The 14,390-nt window shown below is 34.8% G+C and overlaps 1 protein-coding gene across 2 annotated transcripts in view; it reads left to right on the top strand.

The window, feature by feature from the left end:
• Positions 1-416: 416 nt before the first annotated feature.
• The window catches only part of Stx17 (syntaxin 17), a 64,127-nt gene continuing 50,153 nt past the window's right edge, over positions 417-14,390 (top strand). Inside the window, exons 1-2 of one of the 2 annotated variants that reach the window (XM_046457297.2) lie at positions 417-479; positions 7,886-8,071. In XM_046457297.2, the coding sequence (XP_046313253.1) occupies positions 7,949-8,071 (123 nt within the window). In that variant the 5' untranslated portion in view covers positions 417-479; positions 7,886-7,948. Of the gene's footprint in view, positions 480-527; positions 870-7,885; positions 8,072-14,390 lie in introns of those variants that run through there. The other variant, XM_046457299.2, reaches the window with a different exon arrangement.

Below are 14,390 nucleotides of genomic sequence, written 5' to 3'. Positions count from 1 at the left end.
AGCACTCCTACCTTGTCCACTTCACAGGGCTTTGAGGCGGGAAAAAAGGCACAACCTTTCTGAGTTTCCGTTTCTACACGTGTAAAAAACAAGACACAAGGCCATCCCATCAATAAAATTCTAGATAGGACAGAGGAAAATATGCAGGAAAACTGCAAAATGCAGAGAGCTATACAGATGTGAACTGCCTTACAACATACCACACAAAGAGACCTGAAAAACGCTGGTGCATCTCTTCCCGGCTCCAGTGTCACAAACCCACCTTTGTAAAGCAAGATCACTTTTTTTTTTTTTAAGGTTGTGGTCCATAAGGGTGCCCTCGTTCGCACTCACTGCGCGCGCACCATCCAGCCCCCCCGCCGGCCTCCAAGGACCGAAGGGGGCGGGTCTCAACCGGCCCCGCCCCTGGTGACGCTCCGCCCCGCCGCGCCTGCGCCTGCGCCGTGCGCACCGACCGGCCTCGAACGCCCCGGCGGGAGGTAAGGGGCTCTCTCGGGAGGCCTCCTCGGGTGCGTCGGACCTGACAGGCTATGTTGGCGGGGCACTGACCCTGAGCGCGGGAGAGACGTCTGGCGGGAAGCGGGACACTAGGTTGGAAGTGTGAGCACCGCGCGGGCTCCTCTCGGCTACAAGGAGTGGCGGAGCCTCACCCGGTTTCGTTTTTTGGTGGAAGCGGGTGTAGGGAGGCCGCCAACTGGGCGAACGGGATGGCTCCTGGAACTGCGGGGTGGAAGTACCTGGTGTCTACCCTGCCCGTGGCACACTGTGGGCCCCAGTTCGCCAGGGTCGCCCGCGTCTGGGTCCCGGGACCCGACCGCACACCTTTTCGCTGCTGGGGTGATTGGTGTGTGTGACCCAGTGTGACCCAGGTGTGCTGTGGGTGACACTGCGAGGGATGACGCGACGCTCATGGGTACAGTGGGGAGGATTGGAGCAAGAGGCCGGAGCTTCCTGTCAGCCAGACCAGGAGGTCGTTTCCAGAAGGTCCCACACCTAGCTCCCTCCTTTCGATGTCCAAGGCCCAGAGAGGAGACTCCAGAGTGGGACCAAAGGCCTTAACCTTTGTCTCCAAATTCTGTACCTCTTGCATCAGTGAGAAACACAGAGCGACATGCCCGAGAAAATCAGGCGCCGCCACCATGCCCACATGTGAGATCTCTAGGCTCATCACTTTTGGGAAGATGTTCATTACTTTGGGTGAATGGTGTTGCCAGCGATTTTGAACTTTTTCTGGGAAATGGGATTTTTCACTTATAAATAACTTATTAAGTACTTTCCTTAGTTTTTGAGTACTTTTTCATCATCAGGAACTTGGGTGTCGGGTACCCATCCCCTTTTAGTTGTAAGCACTAAATGATAAAGTTTGTAAAGCACCTGGTGCACTCCTGGCACCTCTTACTCCAAGTTTTCCTACAAGGAAATGATTGCAGTTCTTTGGCTTATAAAAGTTTCTGTCTGTCTTCTATGAAACATTATTTTTTGTACATGAAAAGACTTCTTATTTTGAAATAATTTTACAATTACAGAAAAGCTACAAATATAATACAGGATTCTCTAAGTCTCCTGTTAATGTCACCATTCTAAGCACCATAGTACAATCGAAAGCAAGAAATTAATCTCAAAACAATACTATTAACTGAACAACTAACTTCCTTCTGATTTCATCATTTTTTTTTAATAGTAATGTTCTTTCTGTAGTCCAGAACCCAATCTAAGACCCCACATTTAGTTGTCATAGTTCCTTCATCTTTTCCCATCAATGACAATTGCTCACTCTTTTCCTGCTTTCATGACCTTTACACCTCTGAAGAGTCCTGGTCAGGTATCTTGTAGAGTGCCCCACAAATGGTGTTTTTCCCATGGTTTGTAATGATTAGATTAAGGTCATATGTTTTTGTTAGTACAAAAAGTGTATGTGCCCATTTTAGTTTCTTGTATCAGGGTACATGATATGATTTATGGCTTGTGATGTTAATCTTGATCACTTAGTTAAGATGGTGTCTGCTGGGATTCTCCACTACAAAGGTTGGATTTTCCCCCTTATAATGAATAGATAGATATCTTGGGAGAAAACTTTTAGATTATGCAAATATCCTGTTTCTCCTCAAATTTCCCTTGCTAAACTTAGCATCCATTGGTGTAATTATTACCATAGTGTTTAAATGGTGATTTTCTACTTTTTTCATTTCTTCTTTATTTATTAATTGGAATTCTTCTATAAAAGAGTTGTACATTCTCCCCATTCATTTATTTGTGTTAAGCTATTTATTTGCATCGGTGTAGACCTAGTTATTTTTCTTTTATTTTGTTATTAATTGTTTCAGCTTTGACCATTGTGAGTTTGTTTTTTGCTGTTGTTGTTTGTTTGCTTTCTGTACCCTTTTTATATGCTCTTCTCCTTTATTGAGAATGTCATTTCTTTCTGGCATCATAAAATGTTTCATATCCATTTTGTGTTGTCCCTGCCCAGACCCTGAATCAGGTTTCTTTTTTGGAGAATGGTGTTTAGATACCAACTTCTGAACTTTAGGTGTGCTCGTTGCTACTATTAACTGAACACCTAACTTTCTTCTGATTTCATCATTTTTTAAATAGTAATGTTCTTTCTGTAGTCCAGAACCCAATCTAAGACCCCACATTTAGTTGTCATAGCTCCTTCATCTCTTCCAATCAATGACAATTGCTCACTCTTTTACTGCTTTCATGACCTTTACACCTCTGAAGAGTCCTGGTCGGGTAGAAAATGGTAGAGAAATATTATAAAATACTAGCTAGAAGGAGACCAAGAGTTGAATTGCCTCTTGGGAGATTCTTGGAGACAGATTGTCTTTCCTGGGAGATCACCATTGCTGAGATAGGTTTTCCTTGTACACAAAGGGTGTCATTGTTTTTAGAGCCTTTTAGAAGACAGCTGTATATGTATCTACACATCCATGCACACAAGATGATCTATATTTATTTCTGTATTTTATCTACCTATATATATTTTAGGTTCAGCCCAATGATTCCAGTTCTTTTCTGACATCACCAGGTTCATCTAGTTTTGTCCCTTATTTTTAACTTATTTCTCTGACAAAAATCTGGCTCTCATGTTATGTGAAATATTTCCTTATTTGTTCAATCTTATTATACACATAAAGTAATTTCAGGATTTCTAATCTGTATCCCTATGAGAAACCAATTTACTAGCACACAGTGCAGTTGTTTTTGTCTTTAGCCTTATTATATTTTGTTAAAATATTGTTTTCTGAAGTTACTTATATTGTTTTATTCCCTGTTTCCACATAGCTATGTTATTCATTTATAATACAGTTAATGATATTTTTAATAGTTTATGTTTCATTTTGGTTTTCTTCCACATCTTATTCTTGTTTTTAAATTTATATACACTTGCATTCACTCTTTGAAGTGTACAGTTCTGTAGGTTTTAACAAGTGCCTATAGTTGTGTATGTACCATCACAATCATAATAATTTCATAAGAATGATCTTATCACCCCAAATACTTTATTACACTTTTGAAAATATTAAACAATATTAAAATATTAAAAATAATATAACAACTTTACAGGAGTTTGGGAGATTAGGCACTTTTTTGTATTGCTTTATCTTTTCTCAGACATATTTTACACAGGTGAGCTCTTAATATGAATATTTTTTTATCCTCATGTTTTAATTGTACCATAAATATTACAGTTTTATGACTGAAAAATCAAGAAATGGCAAAATATATTTTCATTCATTATTCAATCATACTTTTAAATCACATTTAGATGTTGAATTAAGATCATCCCATTATAACTAACAAACATTTGAGCTATTTTATGATCACTAAACATTCTGTGCCAATAACATCATGATATCTGCAATTATTTGCATGCTATTATTAGTTTTATAAAGAAATTTTATTGTAACTTTAAACATAGAAAATGGTAGAGAAAAATTATAAAATACTAGCTAGAAGGAGACCAAGAGTTGAAAAGCCTCTTGGGAGGTTCTTGGAGACAGATTGTCTTTCCTGGGAGATCACCATTGCCGAGATAGGTTTTCCTTGTACACACAAAGCTGAGGGACAAAATCATACAATATACCTGGAAATGCCACATTTGGAATTCAAAAAAGAAAGCTATTATACAACAATGAAGGAATGATGATAACAAGCCAAAATAGTTAATAATAAGGGATTGTTAAGTACACCACAAACTGATTAGTAGAAGACAAGACAGAATCACTTGAGTTACATCTCATCTGTTAAATGATACATAAGGTTTAGAGGCAGATGAATATCTAGACAGAGGGAACATCATTCCAAAACTAGAATTACAGACATGGAGATAATAATTGACCAGATAAGACAGATCTACTTATAAACATTTTCTTATTCAGATAATAGTGAATACTGAAAGGTTTTGTGTAGAGAGATAAGATACTGCAATTGGCTTATATATATGTGTGTGTGTGTGTGTGTGTGTGTATAAATATATATGTACACTTATAAATGTGTATATATATATATATATATATATATTTTCATTAGTGATAACTCATAGGAAAAGTTGGAAAGGGGAAAGAATCTAAAGGCAGACAAATTAAAGATGTGTATCATGTGCTATGCATATTTTGCTGTTTGGGTGATAGGATTAAAATAGTGAATAAATGTTTTAGTTCAGATAGCATCTATTGAGCAACAGGTTATATTAGGAAACACTTCAATAGGAATGATAGTAGACCTCAAGATATTTTCCTATAGTACATAATCTGCACAGTAGAAGAAAGCACAAAAGGCAACGTAATAAACTGGGAAATGTTAACATTAGACAAATAATCTATATATTTGGCATATAATAGACTTTTATAAGTTAATAATAAATAGACATTCTCTGTAGTAAAACAGATGCATAACATGAACAGGTAATTCACAGAAGAAGAAATGCAAATGGCTAATGAATCAATCCTATTAGTAATTTAATGAATGCAAACTAAAGCAATGTGAGACACTTCTTTTTCCCCACCAATTAAATATCTAAGATATCTAAGAAGAAGGGAAATACCAAGTGAATTGGTTGGAATGTGGATAAATGGACATTGTGATATGTTGCTGGTGGAAATGTAAATGGACACAATCTTCGTTGGGACATTTGGGAAAATGTGTGTAAATGTACTTTTAAAATGTGTCTTCCAAGAGCCCTCATCAGAAAAAGCCACATTGGCAACCTGATCTTGGACTTTTAGCCTCCAGAACTATGAAAAAAATAAATATCTAATGTTTAAAAAATGTGTCTTCCTAATATTTCTATTAGGTATTTTTTAAAGAAATAACCATAGGTGCCAGTATGAATCTATATGTAGAGAGAATAATTACTGTATTCTTTATAATAGTGGAAAATTGGGAAACTAAGTAGCTAACAATATGATTACATTATGAATCACATATATATGATGATATTTTGCTGCTATACAAAGTCATATAATAGGAAATTATTCACGTAGGAACATTTTTCTTATATTTAATCATGTTATTCAGAATAAATCATTTCTTCTTTTAGTCACTCATTTATTATATCCAGTACTAATTTATTATATTCAATGCTCCTTGCCATTCTACTCCTTTGAGTTTGTTTTCTTTATTGTTAAAATATGGCTTTAAGTGGGCTGGAGTTCTGGCTCAGTGGTAGAGCGCTTGCATAGCATGTGCAAGGCCATGGGTTCAATCCTCAGCACCACATAAAAATAAATAAATAAAATAAAAGTATTGTGTCCAACTACAACTAAAAAATATTTCTAAAAAATATGGCTTTAGTAATTCTTTTAATAAGGGGTTTTGTAATAAACTCTGTCTCTGTATGTCTGAAAATGATTATTTTGCCTTCACTGTGAATGATAATTTATCTAGGTATATACCAGCTTCCTCAGTACTTTGAAGATATTCCTATTTTTTGATATGTTGCTTTTATAAAAAGGTTTCTGCTTCTGTTGTTTACATTCATCTGACTTATATCTCTAGTTTTCTTTTAAGATTTTTTTCTTTATCCTTGGTATTCTTCAGTTTCCTTTCTATATGTTTAGGTATGTTTGGTTTTTATTTATACTACTTGGGCTAATGTGTTTTTCCAGTTTGAGGTCTTACAATCTTGATTCTCTGCATGTTCTCTTTGAATAATTTATTTTCATTCTTTTCTTTATTCCCTATTTGTTCTTGATCCTGTCATTTTATCCTTTATGTCCATTATCTTCTTTTTAAAATCTCTTCATCTTTTTATTCATCTATGTTCTAAGTGATATCTTTCAATCAATACTTCTTTTTTTAGCTATATAGTTTACTGTTTAATCCATCTTTTGAGGTTTTATTTCTTGTCTCTTAGCTATAAATTTTCCTATTTTATTGGATTTGTAGACTCTCTGTTTTGACAATTAATTTTATGTTCCCACTTCCCATTCACTACTGCAGCAGTTTTGCCCTCTTTGTTTCTGGTGTTTGGAAATTTTCTTTTTAAAAACTTATGTCAGACATAAGAACCAGATTACTAGTGGATAGGCAGTGAAGGCAGTTTTTATAACCAACACTTGAAGATTTTTCAGCTGTGAGAGAAAGAAGAAAAATAGACATTATTTAGAGTAGTAGCTCTTGATGTTTTTTTTGGGGGGGTAATAGATCTCTTGAAAGCAATGGACTCTAAAGATAACAGGGATGCACAAAGTCTAAATGTGAACTCCTAACTCTCCGAACCCTGGGCTGACACCATAAGCCAATGGTATTAACCTTGTCAGCTTAAATATATATATATATATATATATATATATATATATATATATATATATATATATATATATATATATATGTTTTTTTTTTTTAATATGGGAAAGGTTGTATCTATTGAGATGGCATGTAAGCATGGTGTACAATAGTGGTTTTCAAATTTGGCTAAGCAATGGAACCCATTAATTCACATAAGATGTGATAAGCTCCAATTTATAAAATAGATGTAAATAAATTTTCTGCAGCTGAAACAAGGCTTAGCTTCTGGAGCCTGCTCACTTCTAGCCCCTTCCCTCTCCTATCCTGGCCCTTGGACTTCCTGGGTATGATAGAAAAATGATGAAATAGAAAAATCCTCTCATTGTAGTGTCAGGAAACCTAATTCTTAATACAATTCTGTCACTGATTATTTGAGTCAGTTGCAATCAATATTAATCACTTTGTCAGAATGGGAAGTGTAGATCTACAGGACATCCCTGGGAAGAGTTCTGCATGTTAATATATTTGAAATATATAATTACATATTTAAATTTTGATGACATTAGAAGCACATTTTGATGCAAGCAGAAATATTAGAATGAATTTTTTCCTTCAAGTTTCACCATTTGGGCCGGGATTGTGGCTCAGTGGTAGAGCGCTTGCCTAACGTGTGAGGCACTGGGTTCGATCCCCTATACCACATAAAAATAAACAAATAAAATAAAGGTATTGTGAAAAAAAAAGTTTCACTGTTTGACTCCTTTTTTAAAAGGTTATTCAATGTCCAGGATACATGAACCTTGCACTGCATACTCCTTTTTATAAAATATATTTACATAGAAAAAGGCTTGGAGAGACATACACTGAAATGTATAGTAGTTAACTAAAAATGAAGAGATCATTGTTAGTTTCATTTAATGTCTTCTTTTAGTTAGATTTCATTTATAAACCTTCTAGAGTGAATATATACAACTTTCATAAAGAGAAAAATATTTTGAAATGCATGGTTTCATAAAGAAAAAATAAGTCAACTCAAGTTCAGCATTAAGTTGAATACATATTTAGGATAAATTATAAATCTACCTAACTGTTGATTTAAACATAATGAAAACTGATTGAAAAACATTCTTAAGAAATTTTTCCCTTTTAGGTTTTTCTATATGAGAGGAGAAGACAGTTGCTGCAAGTGAAAGTGACATAACATTTCTCTAGGATGTCTGAAGATGAAGAAAAAGTAAAATTACGCCGTCTTGAACCAGCTATCCAGAAATTCACCAAGATAGTCATCCCAACAGACCTGGAGAGGTTAAGAAAGCACCAAATTAATATTGAGAAGGTAATCTTTTTCATTTTCTACCACAAGAAATTGTTACATAATATGATTTATATTTGTTGCATTTTTCAGCTAAATTAAGAATATTAGACAAAAGGCTTTGTTAAAATACCTAACTCCTGATGATTTAGTAACATTATTCATTTTTTAAGCTGGTGTTTCTGTTCTACAAATATATTTCTTTTTCTAAGGAAGTAGTGTAGGAATAGATTCTATGCCTTTTTAATTGTATATGTGGAGGTGTTAGGCAGTTAGTAATTAAATAAAAATAATGCACCATAATGTGAAGGAGGGGAACTTTGGATAATGGACCTGTTTAATTTCATTCAGCCCGTGGCAAGTTTTTTTGAACCTTGAGGGTGTTATCAGTCTAACTCCTATCCTTTTCAGGTGCAGATATATTAAAGAAGTAAATCAATTGTGTGACATAAGGGAATTTCCTTACTTGAGGAAAGCCTCAAATAGGTACATACTGTTTATATCTTTTGAGGAAATAGAAAGAAGATAGCTTAGCCTCAGGAACTATGGTGGAGATTGCATAGAATTTACACTGGCCAGGGTCTGGTGGATGGATTTTGGAATTTATGTCAACATCAAGTTTACTGAGCACTGAGTATTGACTTGGCAGGTTATGATCTCCTATTTGCCATGGGACAGTCCAGTGACATTTGTTCTTTCAAAAGGAACTCTACCAGTATAAGTTTAAAATTAGAGTTCTCCACTGGTGGTTTTCTTTTGATTTTTTGGTTGGGTTGGAATATCTGGTCATTAGGCCTTGACATATTAACACTCTTCATTGCCTTCAACTGAGCAGTTTATACCAGAAAAATGCCAGCTTTTTCTACCATGGATACCATGTATTTTCCAAGTACTACAGTTCTTTTAAAAATACAGAAAATAAGTGCCAGAAATACTAAATGGAAATTTCAATGCAAATATGAAACTGTCTCTAGAATTCAGGGTCAGTATTTTGTCATTCCTTAATTTCTTTCTTCTTTACTCATAAGCAATAGGTGATGCCATGACTTTTAAGGACGGTGAAGTAGTTGTCTGGTAAACTGGTTATTCTTGTCATGAATGGAAACAAATTAAAGGGTTCCATGCTTTGCTTAAGAAGAAGGCCTGGTTCTTTTAGCTCTATAATATATAAATAGACTTGTTTACTTTTGATTGATCATCTCCATGTAGAACGTTTGATAAGATGTGTTTCAAAGTCCTGACCTCATACTGAAGTGCTCAGTTACAAAGAATATGGGAATTTAGCAAATGAATTGATTCTGAAAGGTAGAAACAGGTGGATTATGGTGTATTTAAGGCCATTTCTTCCTTTTATTGTCATAATTACCTTTGAGCTTTGACATGTCTTAGAGTTCTCTTTTCTTATATTTATTCTATAAAAAATGCCTCCTGTCATTATCTCAGATAGTAGCCACTTGAATGACCAAATCAGTCATCATCAATGGCAAAGCCAGAATCCTGGGAGAAAGGTAGTTGAGATAGGAATGGGTCTCTTGTTGATTTCACTAATTGTGCCATGTGTCATCAGAAAATTATTCCAGGTTAGTTACATTGATTCCTCTTTGCCCAAACATTTACTATTAGTGTTTTGTGAAAGTTTTACTTTTTGTGAAAATTTCAGACATTATTAGAATAATTATAAGTGATATTATCTTAAGTCAAGCAGCTAAATTCATACTGAACTAGGCTTTGTTTTATATCCTTGATCATTCTACTATCTGTAGGACTTCTAGTTTAATAAGAAAGTAACATTTTGTATAGGATTGACTAGTTTATTTTAACAGTTATGTTATGGCAGTGTAAAAACATTTGAAAGCTGCAGTGCTCTGGACAAAAGAATTAAGAAATAATTTTGGACTCCAGGTGTCTGACAGTGCCTCACTTCAAAAAGCCATATTCTTCTTGGGAGAAAGGTGTAGAAAGATAAAATATTTATTATGCTGGCCATCAGTCATCCAATATGAATTTAAAAGAAGAAAGACTGAAGGGAAATTGAAGGTAAGCCTTAGTGGCGTGATTCTGCAACATCTGAAAACAATGAGAGTAGTGTGCTGTGGACACCTGGAGCTGTATTCCATAGGTCCTTCAGCATTTCATTTTATTATACATGATAAATTTTATTAACATGTAATCCTGAAATGTGAAATGTTAGCACTCAGTTTGCTTGGCTAATGTAAGATAGACTTGAGCATAGTTAATAGGGATGACAAGATAGTAAGCTTGGAACATAACGTTCTTTGTTTTGTATTGTAGGGATTTGGGGGAAATTTTAATTTGTAGCACATACACAGTATTAGTTAGCATGTATTAGTTAGGATATGGTAAGGATCAAGTGAAAGAAAACCTCCAAATAGTATAAAAAATGGTAGAGATTTTGTGCTTTTGTTTTGCTTTGGTCTTTACTATCTCATGGTAATGGAGGCAGTCCAGGCCTGCAATGGCAGCTCAGTGGTCATGAAAGACCCAAGCTCTTTTTATCTTGTTCTCCATCTTAACTTGTTCTGTCCTGTATGTCAAATGTCTACTCTAGCACCAGCTATTGCATCCACGTTCCAGCTTAAATAGAGCTACTGGAAATACACATTACTGTGTATGTGTGTGTTTTTTCTCTCTTAATGTGCTTATGTACATGTACACACCCAAATACTCTCAACTTTTCAAAAGAATCCTTGTTTCATGGATCCAGTATCATATCATCTTTCTATAGTGGTATTATTTTTCAAGTCTTCTTCTGTTTCTTTGTTTTTCCTGAATGAGTCCTTCCTTCCTTCCTTCCTTCCTTCCTTCCTTCCTTCCTTCCTTCCTTCCTTCCTTCCTTCCTTCCCCCTTCCCTCCCCTCCCCTCCCCTCCCCTCCCCTTCCCTTCCCTTCTATAATATTATAGGTCTCCTTGGCTGGCTGTTGATTTTTAAGAGTGCTAATCAGAAGGTACAGGTGTGTGTATGTTTCTGCATGGGTAGTTGAATAGCAAGATAGAAGTGGGGACCTTGTCTAGAGAGGTGAACAACTAAAGATTTTGATGGGGAGCCACCAGATGCCAGTGTCTGTAGCTACTCAGGATACAGACAGCTTCTAGTCCTTGTTGTTGGGGCTGTTTATTTTATCAGAAGTGATGGTTGTGGTGGAGGTGGGGGTAGAAAAGTTGAAGGGGTGGACATAGTATAAATTTCGTGGGTAAGCAGAGAGCGGATCTGGTAAACAACCTGCTCCTTACATAAACTTTCAACCAAAGCTTCTGCTTTGTGCCCCACTACATACTTCCACTGGTGACTTTGGTAGCTGGTATCTCTGGTTCATAGCCCTCCTGGAGGAGAGCAGTGCTTTTGGCCTGTTCTCAGTGTCTCTTTCCCACAGAGTCCTCCACTTCTGCAGGCTGAAGTTCCAGCTTTCTCGGACCTGCTGAATCAGTTGCACATGTCTGTATTCTTTCTGGCTTCCAATTCTTTGTTAAAATTTCTTGTCATTTGATGTTTTCCATTGTATTCTCATTATTCATGTTAATTTATACCTTTTAAAGTTCCTTTTCCTCATTTAATGGGGTTTCAAAAAAGAGCAGAGATGAATGTTTGTATTCAAGCTGCCAGGTGTAATGAGAAGGAAAATTATTTATTACAGGAAATAAATGTTAGCTTTTCATAAGTATTTATTGGTGTTTGTTGTTTGTTGTTCTTAGATTGTTAGCATTGAAGGATATGTAAAAATAGATTTTTAGTTCTCAAGAAGTTTGCAGTCCAGTTAAAGAAATAAGATTAGAAATATTAAAAAATGATGAGGTAATGTATAATTATGTGTGGAAATGGGTGGCATGGATTATACTATTTAAGCAGCATGAAAACTGAACTAAATGGTACAAAACCATACATAATCAGTCTTACTTGTTATTTATTTATCTGTGCAATTTTTTTCTTCATATTTATTTTTTAATTTATAATTACATTGAAAATCAATTTCTCTATTTAGTTGTTGAATATCTACTTACTGGATTGCATTGCTTCTCATGAGAAGTCTTTGTCATTCTTTGTTTTTTTAATTATTATTTTTATTTATATATGACAGTGGAATGCGTTTCAATTCATGTTATACATATACAGCACAATTTTTCATATCTCTGGTTGTATACAAAGTATATTCACACCAATTCATGTCTTTATACATGTACTTTGGATAATAATGTCCATCACATTCCACCATCATATTCTTCTGTACTTCTGTACTCTAGCTGCTTTTAAGATTTTTTTCCTTTATCGCTTTTAAGTAGTTTTATAATATATGCATCAATGGATTTTCCTTTCTGTTTCATTTGTTTGTTCTTTGAGCTTCTTGTATCTTTGGGTTTATGTTTTTTATCAAATTTGGGAAAACTTTGGCCACTTAATTTTTTTTAATTGTTTACTGCCCTTTCTCTCCGTCTTCTCAAGAAATTTAACTATATGGAGAGTGTATTGTTTTTCTTTGGCCCATGACTCATTGATTCTCTGTTCATTTATCAGACCCATTTTTACTTTCTGTGTTTCATTTTGTATAGTTTATATTGTTATGTCAAGTTTACTAATCTTTCCTTCTACATTGTTTTATCTGCTTTAATTCCATTCAGTGCATTTTACATTTCAGATTTTTTTAAAAAATATTTTTTAATGTTGACGGACCTTTATTTTATTCATTTATTTATATGTGGTGCTGAGAATTGAACCCAGTGCTTCACACATGTGAGGCAAACACTCTACCACTGAGCCACAATCCCATCCCCTCAGATGTTGTTTTCTAACTCTAGGAATTCACTATTTTAAAGTGAATTCCTAGAGTTAGAATTTATGTCTCAGTATCCTTATATTTTCTTCTAATTCTAGAATACATGGAATGCATCATAATGACCCTTTTTAATATCTTTGTCTATTAATTCCATTGATTTTATCATGTCTGGGTCTGTTTCTGTTGATTGGATTTTCTCATTATAGATCATATTATTCTGCCTTTTTACACACATGGTGATTGTTTATTGCATGCCAGACATTGTGACATTTATTGTGTACTAAATAGTGATGAATTATTTTAAATATATTTGAACTTTGTTTTGAGGCACAGTTGAGTGTCTCAGGTAAGTTACTTGGGAACACTTTGATTCTTTGGAGGCTTTCTTTAAAGCTTTCTTATGTATGACCACAACAGCCTTGAGTTCAGGGTTAATTTTCCCCCACATTGGCAATACTTTGAAATAGTCTAGCTGATACCTAGTGTATTTGATGGTTTTCCCATTCTTTCTTGTGGTCACATAAAATGTGTCTGGCCTTTTGTGACCATTAGGAAGTATTCTACTGGTTTCTTTTCTGTGGTTCTTCTTCTGACTTCAGGTTCTTTCTTCACATGCATGTGCTAATCAGTACCCAGCTGAAGACTCAAAAGGAAAACCCTGATGTTCTCTCTCAGAGTAGTCCTCTCAGTTTTCTTCTCACCATGCAGTTCTCTCCTCTCTGGTATTCTACTCCATGAATTCTAGCCATTGGCCTCTACAAATGTTCAATTCTGCTTCTTTAATGTTAATTTTTCTTAAAATATCATGACAAATTAGTGATAAGTAATAAATTTCAAAATGGTTTATTCCAAAAAGTATATCTTTGGTTTCTTTTCTCAAACTTAGTTGAAGGAGCAGGTTGGAATATTAAATAAGAGGATCATGATAGGCCTTATTGAGAGAGTAAGATTTGAGAAAGCACATGAAAATCATGAAAGAATTAGTCTAGTGAATATCTTGGGAGATCATTTGAACAGAAGGAACAGCTACAGCAAAGGACTTAAGAAAGGAGAGAATCTAGTGTGTTTAAGGGAAAGCAAGGAGAGGCTGAGCAAGATAGAGAATAGTATGAATAAGCTCACAAGGGTAACAAGAAGAAGAAGGAATAAAAAAAAATACTATAACACTACCTAAAAAAGAGCATTCATACTGAACCTGATACTTTTCTTATAAATGAAAGTGTTTTGATGATATTTATGACTATATATTAAGCTTAATATATATATATATTAAGTTTAACCATTAGTATTTAGTTTTTAGACAATATAAAAATCTTACAAATATCAAGAGTTTATTTTACTGCATCATTCACTACCAAATTTAAAGAATATGAAGAACAAAGAATATAAAAATGTCCTAGACAAAATTTTCAGTGCTCTCCTCTTATGATTTATTATGTCTTTCATGCATGTATGCGGTATTTTCATTTTTTCTGTCTTTTCAAATCATTGCTAAGTTGATTCTGTTTCAGTGTAGAATATATCAAAAATGTCTTTAATGTCATTAGTCACTTCTC

This window comes from Marmota monax, unplaced genomic scaffold (genome assembly GCF_021218885.2).
Source record: "Marmota monax isolate L192 unplaced genomic scaffold, Marmota_monax_Labrador192_F-V1.1 WCK01_AAM20220418_F8-fsc00069, whole genome shotgun sequence".
Classification (NCBI taxonomy): domain Eukaryota; kingdom Metazoa; phylum Chordata; class Mammalia; order Rodentia; family Sciuridae; genus Marmota; species Marmota monax.
Note: the sequence above shows the minus strand (reverse complement) of the source record. Positions and strands in the feature narration are given on the sequence as shown.